Below are 21,575 nucleotides of genomic sequence, written 5' to 3'. Positions count from 1 at the left end.
GTGATCTAAATGGTATCTTAACAGTCTACAATTTAACCCCTCCTGTTAAAACCACAGTTCTCTTTTTTTTTAAAGCCTTGAATAGCCCTCATATGGGAAACAATATAACGAAGAAAGGTAAGGTAAAATCAAGTCTAAAAGTTGTCAAAATGTATAAATGAAAAAACTACTCTGCCCCACTAACTTTAGGGATTCTGCAAGAGCTCAGCCAAATCACAGGATGCTCTGATTAAGGCTTTAATCTACAGAGCACTACTGAAGACACAACACTGCGGGAGATCATGCTGTCCCATTATTCCTGCCACATGGCAAAGGCAGCGGAAAAGAACATGCCACGGGACACGCAGTCACCGCAGCTTAGAGAGGAGCCAGAGACACCACTCAGCCACTTCCCAAGTGAGAAAACCAAAGCCAGAGAGTCCAAGCAACTGTTGGGCCAGGGTCACATAGCAAGTTAGAACCCTAGACATCTGCTCCTCGACTTCCACAGCCCCCCTCCGCCCCAGTCTCTCACTACGCTTCTGGGCTCAAGTGCAGAATTTGTCAATGAAGGAACAGCTGGGGGATCCAGCCAATGAAGAACACTTCAGTACCCAGTTCCAGACAACATATCTGCTCTTTTTTACAACGCTGGAGAAAGGGAAGGAGATAGATTCTAGGATGTGAGGCATAGCAGGGAAAAAGAGAACGGGCCAGGGGCTTCCCCCCAACACGTGTGGCTCCGTGTCTGTAAATGAAAATCAACATGGGAGGAATACTGTCTGGATCTCCAAGGAGCAGTTCCCACCACTGAGAACGCTCTCTGGGGCACAGCCAATCACGGACTGAGTCTGAATCTCTGTAGCAGCACAACGAGGTGGCTGGGACCACAGGCCCTGGAGCCAGCCTGCCTCATCTCAATCCTGGCCCTGCCATCTACTAGCTGTATGAACCGGGGCAAGCTACTCGGTGTCCTTGTGCCTCAATTTCCTTATCTATAAAGTGGATGTAGTAATACCATCTACTGCTACAGGGTTGTAAAGATGAAGTAAGTTTATACATGTAAAGTGCTTATAAAAGTGCCTGAAAACATAGAAACATTAGATATATGTTTGCTCTTAATATCATTGGTACAACCAATTCCACAAGTCCTTTAAAATGTAGGTTAAATGGCTGCATCTATAAAGCAGAGATTTCACCCTCTGCAGCAATTCTGCACACATCAGTACACTTTACAGCATCTGGATGGGAACTCTTCTTGCACCCCAAGTTCAAGGAACTACATTCCTGTGTTGTAGCTCACAGCCACAATATGGCCAATCCTTCCTAGGCCATCAGGTGGGAAAGACGGCTCTTGTGTCCTCTTTCCAAACCAGAAAAGCACATTTAGGACCGACTTTAATGAAGGGAGCTTGATGACATTTCCACCCTACCTTAGACTCCAGGTAAATGTTGGCTAAAGACATCTTGGAAATTTTGTAGAGACAGAGTGAGAGAGAGACGGCACACAGCACGAAGAGTGTGTCATTGATGGCCACACGCACTGAGACAATGGCCTTCCTCTCCCAGGTCCCCGTCTTCACTAGCACCGCACAGGTCAAGTTCACCAGCAGGAACACGAGGCTGACAAAGAGTGACGCCAGGTAGAGCGGCAGTCTGGGAAGGATGAGAGGCATGTCAATCACCATTCCCTGCTTGTTCCTGCACATTAGAGGCAAATTGTGAGTTTTGGGTTAACTGCTGAAAGCAGACACAACCCAGTTAACAACCACTTAAGAGCTTGGGCTTCCAAGACAAACGATTCGTATTACAAACAGCCTATAAACTGTGACCTCAGCAAGGTGCTTACCTCTCTGTGCCTTAATTTCAGGTGTGTGAGGGGTTGTAAGGATTAAACGAGGCCACAGGAAGCACCCAATGAATGTTCATAACGAGCAGCTAAGAGCAGAGATCTGGCCTTGAATGTCCGCTCTGACAAGTCTGCACCATGGGAACCTGGGCAAAATGTAACCTCTTTAAGCCTCAGCTTCTTCATCTGAAAATAAGACTAAATAATACCTACGTTATGAGGTGTTTGTGGGAATTAAGTGGGAGCATGTTCATAAAGCGTTTTAACCCCAAAAAGTCACCAATGAAAGGGGAGTCCAGTTAGCACTCACTTTACCTGGGAACACTGTTTTACCTGATAAACGACTAAGCGGCTGCAGCAACTCGCCTGGGCTAAATGGATACAAACAGGCTGTTGATTGGCCATGTTTAACCTGCAGTTTCTCAGGGCTACAGAAAAGGGACCTTTGTAAGGTCTACATAAAGACTTTCTCAGGTCAGCAGCCTCAGGTGTCCCTTTGTAATTGTCCATGTTTTGTTTACTTCAGAAGACATCATTCAGTAGGCATCCAAATAAGGAACAGCCTGGTCTGACTCCAAAGTAGACTTGGGTTGACTATGTTTGCATCTCACGTCTGAGAGCAGAAAACCATCAACTAAAAGTGGTTTTGAAGCTCGAAAGGGATGTTAATGTCTTCAACCATCATAGACAAGGGACATTGGAAACCCGGGAGAGAGAGAGAGAAAGAAAACTCCTGTTGGGCCTGGAGCACAAGGTGGGAGGCAGACAGGGACCAGGGAGGGAAAGGAAGGGTGAGAAAGAGAGTGCCCAGCTGCGGTTTTATTTTCTGCCCTCAGATGTCAGTGCGCTAATAAACCCCCACTCACTCAAGCTAATTTGAACAGGATCTCACGTCTAGCAATTAAATGTGCCCTGACTAAATTACCGCCCCCTGGCAAAGTCCCTCACACAATTTTGAGAACCCCAAAAACTGTGTGCCTGGCTCCTGCTCAACCTTCAGCTCAAACATCACCTCTTTAAAGAAGCCTTTCCTGGCCCTCCCCTCCCTCTCCCCAGACTGAGCTGGTTTCTCTGGTATCTCTGTCCTGGCCCCTGTACTTTGACTTCAGAGATTTGTCACAGTTTAGAGTAAAATACATGGACGATTACTTGCTCAATGCCTCCTTCTCCCTAGGCAGTAAATGCCATGAAGACAGGGACTATGTCTGTTTCATTATCCCCCCGAATCCATGTTGTACTTAGTAGGGACTCAATAAATATTTGTTTAAGAGGGAGGGAGGGAGGGAAGAAGGAAAGAATCAACCCAGGTTAAGATGTACATTCTGAATCCAGAAAACATTGCATTACTGTCTAAACAAGGGCTATTGTTTGTAGACATTAATTCCTATTGTTGTTACTGTCCATTGCCGCGGTGTTGGTGCTGACTCATGGTGACCTTACGTGTAACAGAATGAAATACTGCCTGGTCCTGCACTATCTTCATGCTCATTGTTATGTTCTGAGTCCATGGCTGTGGCGCCTTCCAACCCAGGGGGCTCATCTTCCAGCACTGTATCAGACATGGGTTGTGATCCATGGGTTTTCATTGGCTAATTTTTGGAAATAAGATTGCCAGGCCCTTCTTCCTGTCTGTCTTTATCTGGAAGCTCTGCTAAAACTTGTCCACCATAAGTGACCCTCCTGGTATTTGAAATATCGGTGGCATAGCTTCCAGCATCACAGCAACACGCAAGCCCCCATGGATGACAAACTGACAGACAGGTGGTGGTGAACTCCTACAAGCACTCTATGTCACAGCAGCTACAAGATCTCCTTTCTTGTGGGGTAACAACTTAAAATTAAGGAACTACATCTCTAAAGGCAGAGAGAAAACAACTGCAAGCACTTCATTCCACAGCCCTGTGCTTCCTCACCAGGCTGGTACAGAGACTCAGTGATGAAGAAGACAGAGCCTAGGCCCTCCAGCATCTCCGGGTGTTGGAAAGATGTATGCCGCATTAGAGGGAGGAACGCAGCGCACCAGACGAGCAGAGAAGAGTATAACAGGTAAAAGTCATAATTGGACAACAGAGCATGCTGTCTCTGGGGCTGGTGCGCTGTCTGTCAGGCCTGGAGCACAAGGAGGGAGGCAGACAGGGCCAAGAGACAAAACTGGAAATGGGAATGGGCCGCAGACACCGGGGGGCATGCCAAGTCATAAGCAAAGGAATGATAAGTGTGAGCATGGCTGACTTTAGAAGACGATCCAGGGGACATGGGCCAGATGAGGAAGACTGCAGTCAACACAGACCCTTTGAGAAGCAACTGGGACAGTTCTGGGAAGAAACTATGGCCCAAACCATAGGGTCGGGATCAACAGCTCATTTTAGCATGATGAGAGGAAACGCTAAAGGGGAAAAAAGCCAGTGAGGCCCAGCGACTGGGAGGCCACTTCTACTTGTGAGACCAGAGGGTCAGCGTGGCTATGGCAGAGCCAGAGTGATCACCTGAGTCTTCAGGCAGCCCCTTACATAGACACTCTCCCCAGTCAGCATCCAGACAGGAAGCACCTGGATTTGGGTGCTGCCAGCCTTTATGATGTCATATTGTCAGGGAAGGAGTCCCTAAGCAGTGCAGTTAACATGCTTAACTACTGACTGAAAGGTTGGCAGTTCAAGTCTACCCAGAGGCACCTCAGAAGAAAGGCCTGGCAATCTACTTCTGGAAAAATCAGCCACTGAAAACCCTATGGAGCACAGTTCTACTCTGACATACATGGGGTCACCATGAGTCGGAGTTGACTCGATGGCAACTGGTTTATCGTGAGGGGATAGTATTAGGATTATAAAGGTTGTTTTTACATTTCTCTTCCAGTATCTTAGAATTCTTAAAGAAAGAGAAAAGCAAGGCCTGGCTAATTATACTTCTCACTTCATTAAAAAAATGTGGAGGGAAAATAGTTGAAAATGTTTAAAATCAAAATACTCTCGAGCAATCCCATGCCCAGTGATCACACTTCCTAAGCCAAAAATATATTTTAAAAATATACTGGGAAAGACAATATCAACCCCAGCAAAACTCAGGGCTACCTAATGTGCTGGTAAAAAGGAAATTTAAGTGAAAAATAAAGTGGTTCTTGGTTGGCTTGAGTATAAATTATGTTCAAAACACAGAATTGCTATAGGAATAGCTTGGGGTCGGATGCTGCAGCAGTTCTAGACTAATGGCTTATGTTTCATTTCAAATGAATCGTAATTAAATTAGGGAAGCCAGCCTATTTAAAAGACAACATATCAAAGCATCTCAAGGGATAAATCATTGCCTGAAATGCCTAATGCCATCTGGCTTAGGAGAGATGGGGAGTTCAACAGACAAGATTAAGGGTATGCCTGAACATGAGTAACTCCTAGGATTTCTTTACACTCGGCAACGAAATTATTAGATCTGGCGCTTCTCCCATTGAAACTTCATCCTCAGGCTTCAAGACACTCTCCACCATCTCTGGCTCAAATATCTCACTCCCAACACTGGGATCCAACTATATTTCTCCCCTTCTTCTCCCTTCATCTCTGTAAATTCCCTCCCCGTGAAGCAGTCATACACATTGTGATGGTTAAGGTTGTGTGTCCACTTGGCTGGGCCATGACTCTCAGTGGTTTGGCAGTTACATAATGATGCAGTTTGGCAGTTATGTAATGATGTAGTTATCCTCCATTTTGTGATATCATGTAATCACCTCCATTGTGTGTGCTCGCTTCTGTGTCTAATCTGCTCTTTTTATAACTCTGAAGTGTTTAGTTTTAGGACACATCCCACACTAATCTGGCTTCATTAACCTAACGTTAGATTGCATTATGGAAAGTAATTACATTTCATTACATTACATCCACAAGTATAGGTGTTAGGATTCCAACACATTTTTGCGGGGGGGCGGGGGGCGTGAGGCGGAGACACAACTCAATCCATAACACCCAGCCTCAACCCACCAGTTCCAAGATAAAATGAGCTCCGTGATCCAATCAGAATACTCTTCCTCCACCCAGTCTTCACTCATTCTTTGCTCCCAGCTTCCCAATCCCGGCAGCTGATCTGTGGTTCTTGTCAAGGGGGTGGACACAAGGACTGAGGCAGAGGAAAGGCTAGCTATTTTGTCATCGCGGGGGAGAGAGAAAATCATCTGCTTGAACTTTAAATTGTCCTCCTTGGGACCAACAGCATGTGATGGATGCTGAAGTTCCAGTTGAATAATACCCTGGAGGAAACAGGAATTAACACTCCCTCCCAAAACATACAGAGTCCCTAACCCATTGCCCTCCAGTCGATTCCAACTCACAGCGACCTTATAGGACAGACAGAGTAGAACTGCCTCATAGGGTTTCCAAGGAGTGGCTGGTAGATAAGAACTGCCAACCTTTTGGTTAGCAGCTGAATGCTTAACAGGTGTGCCGGTGCCAATGGTAAGTGCTCAGCTGCTAACCAAAAGGTTGGTGGTTCGAACCTACCCAGAGGTACCTCGGAAGAAAGCCCTGGCAAACTACTTCCAAAAGGTCACAGCCATTAAAAACCCTACGAAGCATAGCTCTACTCTGACACATTAGGTCAGAATTGACTCGAAGTCAAGTGGTCTGGTCTGACCTGGTCCCCCAAAAAGTAGTGCAGGGAAACAGCATGATCAGGTGAAAAACAAACATGGGGCTCTGCATTACTTGTATCCTGACCCAAACACTGTCACAAGTTCTGACCGTCAAAGAAACTGTCTCAACTTTAGTTTCTTGGATATGAAATTGAGATTAAAATATACCCTTTCAATTTAGAAAAAAAATTTTTACATTAATTTAGGATTATGTGTATATAAATAAAATATAATATGTATGTATTTCTACATATGATAAGGTAATTTTTGACCCAAGAAGGTAACTGGAATGTAGCCTCTGCAGAGATGGTTGCCTGTGGCAGCAGAGACCCCAGGACCTTGGCTCATGCTGCCCTGTGCCCCTTCTGGAGGCATTTCCTCCCTTTCTCCCTCTTGCCAAATGTGACAATTCTCTAAGCTTCACCTTTGGGGAGTCACAGACATCTCCGAAAATTTAGGGGAGGCTGTGGACCCTCTCTAAAGGAAAAACATGGGTATCCACCTCTTCACATACAATTTAACATATAATTTAAGGGGTCCCCTTCTAGACTCTCCTATACACCCCAGCACGAGCCTCTCTTCCGCAAAGTTCTCACGATGCCCACAGCCCACAGGGGCCCACAGTAGGGACTGTTCATGCTGTTGAAAGCCTTCCTGTGCAGCTTTGCCCTACTCTGCGAGTTTGTGTTCTGTAGGACATCTTTTCAAATACAGTGTGTACTTTTCAAGACCACAGACTACATTTTTGCTTCACAGTGCCTGAGTACTAAACAGTCAAAAATATATTTGCTGGTTGGATATTCAATAAACATCTGCGTAGCAAGTTATTAAATATACCACGGATTACCAGAAAAATTAACAAATCAGTCTTTGAAGGAATAAGCCCAACATGCCTCTTAAAAGCAAGGATGGCAAGACTTCAGCTTGCTTACTTTGGACACATCAGGAAAGACCAACCGCTAGCAAAGGACATCATGTTTGGTAGAGGGTCAGCGAAAACAGGGGAAACCGTCAGTGAGATGGATTGACACGACAGCTGAAACAACGGGCTCACACGTGCCAACGATCATAAGATAGTGCAGGACCAGGCACTTTTCCAGTTTGCTGTACATGGGGTCACCGTGAATCAGAGCTGACCCACCGGCAACTAACAACAGGAAGCTGTATGGTAACTCTCTGTAGCGAAACCTGTAACTGTACAGTGGACTATGGTGTGCAGGAAAACAAAGAACCTAACAGCAGCCTGCAAGTGTAAACAAGGTGGGTCAGGCAAGCTGGTGGGAGGGCAGGGCTGGGGGGACAACAAGGCCCTCCTGGCCGTGGCCTGGGGTCCTGCCACCTGCCTGAACACCCAGAGGGTAGGGTGGGGAGGGGAGGAACACTGTGGTCACACACTGACGTTTTCAGGGAATGCTTTTTCCTTCTGCGAATCACCAGTTGCCACCAAGTCTGTTGAAACTCACGGCAACACCACGTGTGCCAGAGCAGAACTGTGCTCCACAGTGTTTTCAATGGCTGGCTTTTCAGAAGCAGATTACCAGGTCTTTCTTCTAAGGCACCTCTGGGTGGAGTCAAACTTTCAACATTTCGGTTAGCAGCTGAGTGGGTTAACTGTTGGTACCACCCACCATTCTGTGAAGGGCTCTTTATTTCCTCAGCGCCCCAGAGCGGTTTATGTGTAACCCACATCTATTTTACTCCAGCCTACTTCCTCCTGGCTCTGGAAGGACAGGGCTGTTGTGGCTGAACAAGGCAACAGTCAAATATGTTGCAAGACGGAATAAGTAATGATTAAAGGAGCTGACTCTTCTGTGTAATGGATATGACACTGTGGTCAAACACTTCCCAGCAGGGCTGTTCCAGGCAATGGCCAGCTCTGGAGAAGTCACGTGCTCTAACAGGGTAATGTGTGACCACTTTCACCATCTACCACAGGGACAAATGCCCAGGGTACTTACCGGTATTTGAGTAATTCTGGGGAATATTTTGACTTTGCTTTGAAAATCACCTGCAACGACAGAAAAACATTGTAGGTTGACTCTACAGTATGCTGACACCAACAGACATATGTCATCACTTGGAATTCCCCTCTCCCTTTATACACGGGCACCCGGTCCGTTTTCTGAAGTTGAAAGGACCGCATTTTGTGAGAAGGTGTATCAGGCTAAATATTTTTTACATTGTACACACAATTTCAAAAGTAAAGGTATTACTGGTCTACTACTACCACGGACTTCTTTTAAGATCCTTTTTTGAGCTGTTACATCCCCTAGAGATGAACGGCCTGCCCTCATACTTTCATAGAATTCTCACTGGCACCAAATTAGTGTTGTTTGAACTTAAGTGTTCATGTGCTCATCTACCCAGGCCTCAAACTTTGCAGCGCACTTAAAATATCAAATGTACTTTGGGCTATAGAAATATCAAGTTTGAGTGTGTTCTACAGGAGAGATGTTGCGTGTTGGAATTCCTCAAGGTCTCTAGAAGCCTGCACAATTGCTAAATGCCCACGCGCTGTGGGGCTGGACAGCCTGGTGGAGACTCTGAGGTCAGGAAGGCAGACAGAGAGTAGGTGTTAACTCAATCCCAACCCCAACAGAGTGGCCGTGGCTGCTACTGCCACAGTGTGTGGACGGAGATTCAGGGCCGAGTGCGGGCTCAGTGTGACATGCCATGATGGATCACTGGGGCTCTGTGGGCTGCCGGGGAGGAGGGGAGGGGACCTAGCTCATGCGGCCATATGCTATGGGACAAGCTGTGACCTGTGGGGACACAAGATGGGGTAGATATTGTTGCCCCTCATCTGCAGGGGAAGCAGTGAGAGATTTGTTTCCTTGAGACATATTTGAAAGTAACCCCAAGAAAGCCTTTGGCAGGTCTCAAATGCCTGGCAACACGTGCAGATGAAAACGTCACATGAGGAGGAAATCAAGATGGTGAATCTACGGGCCAGCTTCCAGAATACACATGCAATGGGAAAAGCCATTTTTCTTTGGGAACCGTTTAAAAGACATTCTTCTGACAACTTTCAGTAGTAGTTCTCAGACTTACCAGTGCCCAAGAATCACCTGGGAGCTTGTTAAAAATGCAAATCCAGGGCCCCACCTTCTGAGGATGGAGCCTAGGAATCTGCATTTTAATAAGCTCGCATATGATTCTAATAGGGCAAGCCCAAGGACTACCTCTTGAAAAATACTGATCTAAAGAAAATGAAATGACCTGACCTAATATTCTTGAATCACTTTGTAGTCACTTATTTAATACACACTTTAAAATAAATAAATAAATAAATAAGTGGTCACAAAAATCACATGGCACCAAAGAATCAGCTTATGGTGCTAAGAACAGAGATCAGAGGAAGGCATGAATTCACAGGCAGCCCCCTTTTTCAAACTTCTAATGCTCTGTTGGCTGCACAGGACTCTAACTCCATATCTGGAGGACATACAGGTGTTTCTACAGAGTTTAAAATACTAAGCACTTTTTTTTTAACCTCTCTTAGAGCTTCACAAGTAAGTCTTATGAACCATGAAAGAATTATTCGATTTCTTACATGACTTTTGTCTCTGTCCTAAATCCTTATGAAGTGGGTGAGAGGAGGGGGATTACAGCATAAATAAATTAAAATGACTGGTAACAGCACCGTAGTTGGCGTGGGTACAGTGGTCCTGATTTAATGGAGTCCTAGATCAGCTCTACCTGACAACGACCGATCATGGAATTTTAAGCAAGTCACATCACCTTTGGTATTTCTTCGGCAACCCAGCAAGCAGAGGTAAAATTACAAAACCACCTCTTATAGGAAAATGGGATAGATTGATACATGATTCCAAAGTGCTGATATAATATGGATTCATGCCATATACAAAAATGCTCTTGTATTAAGTAGTACTTGGGAATCTTCCTCTTGATAACCACAGATGTCAAAGTAAGGGGAAGAAATTGCAATATGAAAAAGTTTTGAACTTGTCGAAAAATACGCAAATTTTGTTTTAATATTTTGTCATACATTTTACTTATTCTGTAGTAGGTCATTTCGGTTCAGCTCACCCAGCTTGCATGGCACTGCCCTGGCACCATTCACAGTGCACTCAAGGTGAACGGCAGAACCACCCCACCTGGGCACAACTAGGTTGCTCCATTCCTATGTAACAGCTCTGTGCAAGTGTTGTCAGGAATGTGGAAGAAATACGGGATCAATCCTGCCCTCAAGGGCTTATAGTCCTATTGGAGAGGTAAGACTGACATCTGGAACTATAAGAGAAGAAGCAACCAGAAACGTCAGAGCGTAAGTAGCTGATTTGCAAGGCATGGATTCAGCCACGTGGTGGGCATGTCAGCTGGTCTCGTCCCTTGGCCACATGCTGCCCACCTTGCACATAGAGCTCCTGGTTACAAACGGACCACATGAGAGAGTACAGAACAATCAATTCACTCCTGTTGTTGTTAGCTGCCACTGAGTCGCCCCAACTCACAGTGACCCCATGTACAACGGAGCAAGACACTGCTTAGTCCTGCACCATTTTCACTTTGCCATGTTTGAGTCCATCAGACAATATTCTGTTGTGATCCGTAGGGTTTTCATTGACTAATTTACGGAAGTAGTGCACCAAGCCTTTCTTCCTAGTCTGTCTTATTCTGGAAGCTCTGCTGTAACCTGCCTGCCACAGGTGAGCCTGCTGGTATTTGAAATACCAGTGTCATAGCTTCTAGCATCACAGCAACACACAAGCCACCACAGTACCATATTGACAGTGGTGCACTGCACTTGAAGTGATGGATTTGGCCATCTAAAGTCTTCCTAATGAGTGTCCCAGGGAATGTGGTCTGGGAAACACTGTCCCATGGGAATAAGCATGGATGGACTGTTCACTGCAGCCTTAATAATAATCATCATCGTATTTATAACAACTAATTGTTATTATTATGAAAAATGAGAAGCAACAACGTTAAAATGATGCTCAGCCTTTACCCCAGCAAGCACAGACACAAGTGGAATGATGTAGTGAGCACGAGGGGGAGCCCTGGGGAGATCTGTTCTGGCCCCAAAGGGGAACTTGAATCCCACTCGGTAGAATGGCTTACACAATAAAAGACGGGACTAACTTAACAAAACCCAAACTCATTTCATCATTACGTCTACATCCCTGCCTGGAGGAGAAAGAGTAATCACCAGAAAAAAGGCACAGTCTGATATGAAATAAATCATCTTGATCTTCTCTTAAGCTGAAAGCAAACGTGATGACAACGTCAAAATAAAAGCCTGCACCATGATTTTTTAAAGCTCTATCCACTCTTTATAAAGTGTGGCAATTGTATGTCTTGAATTTAACTGGGCCTATTCACGCCGTGCTTAGAAACGTGCTCCCTTAATTCTGAAAGTTAAGCCTTAAGTTCCTTAAAGTTGTATTGAAGCTCCTGACATTTTCAACTTCAATATAAAAATATATTTATTATATTATTTTAGTACAGCTTTTACTCTCATAAATTAAAGGGCATAAATGTCTAGACCAAGTTTTCAAAAAAAAAAAAAAAAAAAAATCAACCCAAGCTCTCCCACTCACCCCGCCCCCACTCCTGTCTGGTGTTCTGAGAGATGTCATTAAAGATTGATAGGCCCTGAGCTATGGCTAAGCCTCCGGGGTCATTTCTGCTCCCTGGCCAGGCTGAGCACTCTTATCCTGCCACCCATCTCCACCGTCTGCATTTGCTCCAAGTGACCTCGGCAGGACCAAGAGTGAGAGCAGGGGGAGGCAGGAGGAGACCCTGGCTCCTGGAGGGGAGGAAGCAAAGACTGATATAATATCTATTACCTTTAATATTTTATAGTGCCATTGACACCGTGGGCACTCCTTGCTCAGTGCAAAACTAGACCTACAAAAATAACAACAAAGGAAGACTACGCACCTAGACAACAAATAGGGCCGGATATAACTGCGAAGTACCCTGACATTCAGGTGCAGGGGTCAGGTAGGTTCACTTGGCAATAAGCTCCAACTATGCAGACACTCGGAAGGACTCAGGATTGTGGGAAATGAGGAAAACAGATCCCTGACGTCAAGAAACTCACAAACCTGTCCATAAATAAGCACCAGGCAGGCTGAGGAAGGGGAGGCATGAAGTGGTTTTTGAAAAGAGTAAACACAACTAGAAATTCCATCTGTGCTTTAAGAAAGAGGGGTTGGGGACCTGGAACAAAAGGCCAGGACTATGTGTTGGCAGGAGTCCCTGGACGGTGGAAATGATTAACACATTCAGCTGCTAACCAAAAGGGTAGAGGTTCGAGTCCACCCAGAGGTGCCTCAGAAGAAAAGCCTAACGATCATCTAAAGTAAGCTATCGAAAACCCTACAGAGCACAGTTCTTCTCTGACACACATGGGTGACCATGAGTCAGAGCTGACTTGATGGCAAGTGGTTACTGGTAGGCATTGGCAGAGGAAGTGAAAACAAAAGGGTATGTTTAAAGGCTATGGAAGTGAAAAAAAGAGTCCTAGGCACTGACTGGCTGTGGGAAGCAAAACAGGAGAAACGGGCTACTTCTGAGCAGCCATTTTCAACCTTAAATAAAATCGTCCTCATGAAATCTAACTCAGAACCCAAAAACCAAACCCACTGCCCTCAAGTCGATTCCAACTCATCATGATCCTATAGGACAGAGTAGAACCGCCCCAGAGGGTTTCCAAGGCTGTCATCTTTACAGAAGCAGACTGCTACATTCTTTCTCCTGTGGAAGGCTAGTGGGTTCAAACTGCCAAGCTTTCGGTTAGCAGGCGGGTGTTTAACACTGCACCACCAGGGCTTCCCCTACCAAATAAAATAGAGAACACAGATCAATGGAAATTATATTACTTTAGTACAGCTTTTGCTCTCATAAATTAAAGGGCATAAATGTCTAGACCATGTTTTCAAAAAAAACAAGCTCTCCCAACCACCCCACCCCACTTCTGTCTAGTGGAAGCCAGGTGGAGGAGGGGTGGTCCTTTATTCTCTCTTCCCATCCCTTCCCTACTCTCTCTGTGACCATCGTCAGAGCACAGGTGGGAAACAGTGGTTGGATAGTTTTGGAGCACGTACCTGGATGGTTGAGGTCTCAAAGAAAGTACTCGCGGTGGGGGTGGGGGCAAGTCAGGGGTGTCAGGGCTGCCCTTGGCTTTGGCCAGCAGGAAGTCTCTGGGTCCCTTGGCGAGAGCCCTGCATGGGGAGGAAGTGGCAAACAGTGGACTGCAAGACAGGGGGAAGTGGGAAGATGAGTCACTTTTAGGGCACATCTTTTAAAATGTGAGGTTGTAACATGAAAGAGGGAGATTATTCAAGGGTGCTAGGACCTTGTTTTTAAGATTAGAAGACCCAAGCACGTCTGTGGGCGAACAAGGAGTTGAGGCCAGAGAACTGCAAAAGGGAGGTGAAGGAGGAGGAGCACCAAGGCTAGATGGGGAAACCGAGGCAGCACGGAGGGAGGCAGAAGGGGTGTCATGGGGGCAGCAGTGGAAGAAATGCCACCTGCCCAGAGATGGGCTGATGGGGAAGCTTGGGAGGTTCCATTAGCTTTTTGAGGGAATTTGATCAGGAAATGAGCAAGGAATAGAAAGAAGGTCCAACTTTAATCCAGAGCCTCCGGTCTGTAAAAGCAATGTAAGAGCTAGAAGTATTTCTGGACCCTCACTTCTATTCTGTTGATCTGCATGTCTATCCAAGACTTTCACCGTAGTCCCCACAGTCATAAAAGGGACAGGAGACAGGAGAGAAGCAGCTTGTGCATTTTCTGTGTATAAGGACGGAGAAGGGGGCGGTGGAGATAAGCAGTGCTTTCACCAGGAAGTCTGAAATCTCATCATCTCACAGACATAAAGCATTTTTCCCCAATAGCAAGTTCCTTTTGGCTTTAGGGTCCTTTCCACTGCTTTAAAAATGACTACCTGGAAGTCAGGGAGTCCGTGAGTGGCGCAGTTCATGCACTGGGCTGCTAACCAAAAGGATGGAGTTTCAAGTCGCCCAGAGTTCCCTCGGAAGAAAAGCCTGGAAATCCACATCCCAAAAAACAAGCACAGTTCTATTCTGACACACATAGGGTTGCCATGAATCAGGGTCGACTAGGTGGCAATCTTTTCTTTTTTTTCTTTAACCTAGAAGTAATGCCAGTATCAAGAAAGCTAGATGAGTTTTCTGAAGGTCTAATTCAGGGTTTGGGGGTTATTCCGTGAGTGAGCTTAGTGTCCCTAATTATTTTTTTAAGATTTAGTTCAGGATCAGCATGAGATGAAGAAACCCTAGTGGCACAATGGTTAAGTGCTTAGCTGCTAACCAAAACAGCGGTGATTCAAACTCACCCAGCAGCCCTGCAGAAGAAAAACACCTGGTGATCTGCTCCCATCAAGATTACACCCTAGAAAACCCTACGGGGCAGTTCTACTCTGTCCCGTAGGGTGGCTGTGCATTGGAACGGACTTGACAGCACACAATAACAGGTGATGAAGCTGGAAGATGTCCCCCAGAGTGGTGTGGGCATATGGGAGGGCATTTGTTTCCCAGCTCTGCTGTCTCTCCTGAAGTGGCCCAAGGTCTCCTCTGCCCTGTGTGGGCGAGCCTCATGCCCTCTCAGTGACCCCCGAGCCCTCACATCCCCCTTTACAATGACGCAGGAGGGCCCCAGGATCTATGACGTACTTGTCTCAATAGAAGCAGAAATGCTTCAGAAGCAGCTCCTGAACTCTGCCTCCCCCCTTAATAAATTACAGTCTGTTAACCTGTCACCCCGTTGGTTCCCACCCTTTGAACTCCTTCCTGCCCTTTTTTTTTTTTCTCTGTTAGCTCAAGTTGCCACTGCTGTTTTAGAATCGCTCTTTACCTAATGTCAAGCTGGCTGCTTCGGCAGAAACACCCCATGCCATTCTTCGTGGGTATGACAGTGTCCCTTGTTCACTCAGAGAAGCTAAACAGAAGTGACCTCTGCGTCACTAGAGGCAGTGTCTGCAGTGACTAAAGGCAACACTATGCTTCTAAACTTTTCCGTATTCAAAATCTCTCTATGTGGCCATTCTGTTTATAAGTCTCCCATGAAACACGGCCCATGTCCCGACTCCACTTCTGTGCCCCACTCCCTGAAATGTGGCCCCAAGGACACAGTCAGAGCAGACAATTCACAATCCCCCACCTTCACAGCTTCGGGTCCCCAGGCCCAGGCTGGACCGTCAACTTCAGATGCCCGAGGATCCCTGCGGAGCTGCAAGGTGTGCTGTCCCTAGGTGACGCTGTCCCTAGGTGACGCTGTCCCTAGGTGTGCCCAGCCCAAAAGGGAGTCTACAGACACCAGCATGCTCATACTCACACCACTGCTCAAACATACAGAGGTGTATGAGGAACAAAATGCAAGTTCAGTTCAAAATGCTCTGCATTTATAGTAGGTTTTTAGCTTTTTATGATCAAATATTTCACATAAACACAAAGAAATAACCTAGCAAATGCTCACGCACCCACGACACGGCTCAGGCAGCTCTACACACTCTGCCACGTTTGCTCCACTTTAGTTTTGCTCTGAATAAATAGAAGTGACACATTTGAAGCTCTCCCTCCGCACAGCCCTCCTGGTTCCAGGCCCTCCCCGCTCCCCAGAGGTAACCACAATGTGAACGTGGTGAGCTGGTGTTATTACACCCAGTTCTACTCTGCCCCATAGGGTCCCTATGAGTCAGAATCAACTCGATGGCAACGGGTTTGGTCTTTTTGGTTTGGTATATACCCAGTCAAGTTTATATTTTTACTATGTAAAAGTACACACAACACGTTAATACTACCAAAAAACCCAAAAAAAGCTGCTATGGAGTTGATTCTGACTCATGATGACCTCGTGTGTGTCAAAGTAGAACTGTGTTCCACAGGGTTTTCAATGGCTGTGATCTTTCCATGCCTTTCTTTCAAGGCACCTCTGAGTGGGTTCAAACCGCCAACCTTTCAGTTAGCAGCGGAGCCCATGTTACACTGTTTATACCACCCAGGGACTCCAAACAGTGCTACATACAATTGATATGATATGATATATTAATATAATACATATAATGTAATGTAGTATGATATAATACATATAATGTAGCGTAATATAGCAACCCTAGTAGTGCAGTGGTTAAGACCTCGGCTGCCAACCAAAGCATCAGCAGTTTGAATCTACCAGCTGCTCCTTGGAAACCCGATGGGGCAGTTCTACTCTGTCCCACAGGGTCACTATGAGTCAGAATCAACTCAACAGCAACAGGTTTGTTTTTTTTTTAACAATGTAATACACATCATGTCATGTAATATACTACAATATACATAATGTAATATATAATACATATAATGTAAATAACATAAATAAGAATATATATAATAACATATACATGCATTGTTTAGTCATAGTTACATACCCTTCTGTAACTTGTTTATCCTCCCATCGTTACGTTTGGAATGTATCCATGCTGAAACACACAGCCCTAGTTCATTCATTTTCCCTACTGCACAGTGTCCCATTGTATAAACAGACCACAATTATTTATCCATCTCCTGCAGAGGGACATCTAAAAAGGGTTAAGAGTATGTACTCTGGAGCTAGCTTACCTGGGCTCGGATCCTGGCTCTACTAATTATCAACTATGTGACTTTGGAATAGTTACCTAACCTCTCTGTGCTGTAGGTACCCATCTGTAAAATGAGAATAATAACACTCCCTCCCTCACAAGTTTTTTTGTGAAGATTAGATGAATTCATACATGTATGCAGCATTATGGGTCACTTTTATATGGCCTTTCATGTCGTGGTCTTGTAACTCCCACCAAATGACTGGGTAGGACTATGCAAATAAGACTTTTGTGGCCCACCAATGGGATTGGATAGCTTGCTAATAATGCAAATAAGGTGCATGGCACCCTTGTGGGGATGGGACCATGCAATAAGGACCATGCAATAAGGTATACAGAACCCTAATAAGAGAATTGGTCCTTTTTGCCATCCCGCTAGGTTTAAAATGAGCCACCCCAGACGTACAAAGTGGGGACCTCACTACCACCAAGAAAGAAGAGGCAGGACTGTAGTGCGTCCCTTGGACCTGGAGACCCTGCGCTGAGAAAGTCCTAGACCAGGAGACAGGGAGCTGTAACACTGGCAACGGCACAAGGCGGTGAGAAGCAGCAGCAGAGCAGTGGCAGCAGAATGAGGAGACTGGTGTGGGACAGTGCAGTGAGCTTCCTGGCCCAGGACTAAGGTGGTTACGTGGGTGTGCCAACCCCCGAACGAGCGAGCTGAGTGCCTTTGGGCCAAGGCTTACTGGTGGAGTAAGTTGCCCCGGGGCACTTACTGGTGGAGCTGAAGAGCTTTGTTAACACTTGCCGAGCAGGGCAGATGCTGGGCTAAGAGACCAAGGGCCATAGAGAGGCCTGCCTGTAGGCATGGCTGAGAAGAGCCTGCCCTGATCAAAGAACAGTATCCTGAGTCCTTCATGATCCTGAATGGTACTGTTACTTCGGTAATAAACCCCATAGCTGTGAGTATGGTCTATGAGGTCTATGCGGCCATTGCAATGAATTAGCAAACTCAGCAGAAAAGAGAGCACTATGTGAGGGACGGCTGATGTCAGAATTGGTAAAAAGGATGGAAAGAAGAGCTATATCTGACCTCCCAGGAAATCAGCCACGGTCTGATGATTCTCTCTCCTTCCCCATTGTGAAGTCACAGGAGGTCAGGCATCCCACCACTCATTCTTACAATGTCACGCACGTGTACACACGCCTGCCACCTGGTACGTGCTGTGTAAGTGTTTGCAGCTGCTGAGGTGGTTCTTATATATGTTGCCACACCATGGCTCTAAATGTACAATTACTAAAGAAAGTATGCTGGTGCATGTTGTCTTGACCATAAAAGGAACTTTCATACTAAAAAGGGCTAGGAACCACTGACATTTAGTATTTGCTCTCATGGTCCCTTTGGCTGCCCACTTCCTGATATATTGGGGAAATTATGCAAACCCCTAGGCCCCAGCCTCCGTGGCAGCAGTCAGCAGTCAGCTACTTCTGTCTGGGTTCTCCATCTGAGCACCTCACTGCTCAGAGCAGGGGCTCCTACAGAGGCATGACAATCAGAGCCCCTGGAGCCCAAACGTGGGACTCTTTCTTCAGCCATCCTTGAAGAAGAGTAAAAGACGGTCCAAGGGGAATCTGCCCTTGAGGTCCAGTGTCTAAGAAAGCTGAGTCCCTGGGTGGTACAAATGCTTAATGTGCTTAGCAAAATGCTGGAGGCTGAAGTCCATCCAGAAGCCTCAAAAGAAAGGCCTGGCAATCTTCTGAAAAAATGAGCCACTAAAAAAACCACGAAGCACAGTTCTATTATAGTACACATGGGGCTGCCATGAGTCGGAGGTGACCTGATGGCAAGTGGGTCTAAGAATCAAGGGCGATGGAGAGGGTCTCTATACTTGTTTGCAGTTAGAATTGTCTTTCCTTTCAAATTTCAAATAAAGCATTAAGTCCAGGAAATCAGGACCAGATTAACTCCTGCAAGCTCATCTCATAATCCTGTGTTCCACGGCAGTGGGAACAGAAGGGTTTGCAGTCTCCACATGGTGCTCCCCGAGGGAAAAGGGCTGCCACAATTGAAGAAGGGGTAGTATGAGGGACAGTGAGGACTGACGCGCTCTCTCTCCTCCCCGCACACCTGTCAGCTCAAGGAGACCTGAAGGGCTCTCTCCTGAATAAGAGGAAACAGTGAGAGAGGCTAATTTCTCTATTTACATAGAAGTGGTTAGTAAAGAACTGAGATAACAATGTCTCTGACAGCAAGAAACAGCAAAAGATGACTAGGACAGTTTAGTCAAAAGACATTTACAAAAAAAAAAAAATCAACTTTGAATGTCTGAGAAATGCTGATCAATTTAAAGAAGTATCTGGTGATGTCAAACAGCCTATGGCCAAGGGTGGTCCCTGGGATCATGAACACACTTCCAAAGGAGGAAAATCAATAAGGGCTTATATGGAGAACAATTTTTTTCTTGATCATCTCCTCAGAATGGGGATAGTTAAGGGGGAAGTGGTTATTAGACAGACTTTCAAGTAGTGTTGGAGAGCAAAGATGTCACCCTGAAGACCAAGGTGCGCCTGACCCAAGCCATCGTATTTTCAATCGCATCATATGCATGTGAAAGCTGGACAATGAATAAGGAAGATCAAAGAAGAACTGATGCCTTTGAATTGTGGTGTTGGCGAAGAATATTGAACATACCACGGACTGCTAGAAGAATGAACAAATCTGTCTTGGAAGAAGTACAACCAGAATGCTCCTTAGAAGCAAGGATGGTGAGACTGCATCTCACATACTTTGGAAATGTTGTCAGGAGGGATCAGTCTCTGGAGAAGGACATCATGCTTGGCAAAGTACAGGGTCAGTGGTAAAGAGGAAGACCTTCAACGAGGTGGACTGACACAGTGGCTGCAACAATGGGCTCAAGCATAACAACGATTATAAAGATGGCACAGGGCCGGGCAGTGTTTCGTCCTGTTGTGCATAGGGTCGCTATGAGTTGGAGCCGACTTGATGGCACGTAACAACAGCAGCCAACTAATATCCAAAATGTAAATATTTACAAGACTGCATGGTAGACAATCTTTGCTCTTTGACATGGGGTGGCCCTGGCAGACACTGCCAGCTGACCACCAACTAACATCCAAAGTGTAAATATTTACCATATAAGACTGCATGGTAGACAATCTTTCCTCTTTGACATGGGGTGGCCCTGGCAGACACTGCCTGCTGACCACCAATATCCTTTCTTCCCTTGGGCCTATCTAAAACACCAGATGCCATTGAGTCAACCCTGACTTCTGATATGCCATGTGATTCTGGCCAGTGAGACATAGCAGGAATCTGCTAGGGATTTCTGAGAACGTTTGTGCCTTCCAGAAAATCACTACCTTTCTGCCTTCTCCTTCCTTCTTCTGCCCCTGCCTGGAATGTGGGGTGACCCAGGAGCACCTATCTGCGGCCATGTAGCAGAAAAGGGAGCACCACCTTGAGGAAGGCAGGGCCGCTGCACCGGCCCCGGGCTCTGTCCACGTTGGTGAGGCCACTGTCTTAGTTGGGCTCTGTTACAGGTAGCCAAGCACAGTCCCAACCAGCACAGGACCTCCCCCAGCCAGGGGGCTGGCATTCAGCACAGACTTTCACAGAAGATACTCGCTAGGGGCTTCCATTCTACTGGACATGTTTTAAATGGAGCCAGTGTTATTGTTACATATAAAAGAATTTTGTGTAGATGAAGCTACATCTTCCCCTTAATTTCCTTGATTCAGTGCTGTAGGCAACTACGGAGCTGAAAGGAGTCCAAAATATAAACCAATCCAGCGATCTCCCATTTTTTTAAACCTGTGGAGCCGCCTGAAGGAAAAGGGAATGTGACTTCTGCGCGGTGGCATTCTGGAGCGCCTCCAGGTCTCCTCAGTCTGCGTCCCAGGCTGGCCAGGTGGAGAGGCCCCCAGGGAGGTAATCGGGCTGCTGGTCGGCGTCTTCACTACGTCAGCTCCTGCCTTTGCAAGTGATGAGTACTCAGCCCAAGAAATGAATCCTGCTCTACCTCCTGACCTCATGCTGACCCTGGAAACACGGAGCCCCCTGCACTTGGGTGAATTTCTTTCATGCGTGATCCCTGGAGTCCGTAAACTCCAGGATCCCTCTTAAGCCCTGCTGAGAGCCTGCTGTACTGGGGTCCTGTCTAGCTGGTGTGGCATGGAGATTCCTGAGTTTCCCATCTCCACCGCCAGGCTGTGAGCCCTCAAGGCAGGAGCCCAGTCTCGCACTGACAGTGTTCCTACTCCCAGGCCTCAGAAAGCCTCCTCATTTGTTGTTGTCAGCCGCCACGAGTCAACACCTGACTCTTGACAACCCCATGCACAAGGGAACAAAACGCTGCCTGGTCCTACGCCAACCCCATGATCAATTCGTGATCAGACCATTGTGATCCACGGGGTTTTCACTGGCTGACTCTTGGAAGTAGAACACCAGGCCTTTCTTCCTAGTCTTAGTGTGAAAGCTCTGCTGAAACCTGCCATGGGTGACCCTGCTGCTACTTGAAATACCAGTGGCAGAGCTTCCAGCATCACAGCAACATGAATGCTTCCAC

At 46.3% G+C, this 21,575-nt stretch overlaps 1 protein-coding gene across 1 annotated transcript in view; it reads right to left on the bottom strand.

Moving 5' to 3' along the window:
* The window catches only part of GPR137B (G protein-coupled receptor 137B), a 65,561-nt gene that overhangs the window by 26,105 nt on the left and 17,881 nt on the right, over positions 1-21,575 (bottom strand). Inside the window, 2 exon segments of the mRNA XM_003411004.4 lie at positions 1,413-1,635; positions 8,399-8,448. Coding sequence (XP_003411052.3) covers positions 1,413-1,635; positions 8,399-8,448 — 273 coding nt within the window.

Source organism: Loxodonta africana, chromosome 25 (assembly GCF_030014295.1).
Source record: "Loxodonta africana isolate mLoxAfr1 chromosome 25, mLoxAfr1.hap2, whole genome shotgun sequence".
NCBI classification, from domain to species: Eukaryota; Metazoa; Chordata; class Mammalia; order Proboscidea; family Elephantidae; genus Loxodonta; species Loxodonta africana.
The sequence above is the reverse complement of the archived record's forward strand: the minus strand, read 5'-3'. Positions and strand labels throughout refer to the sequence as shown.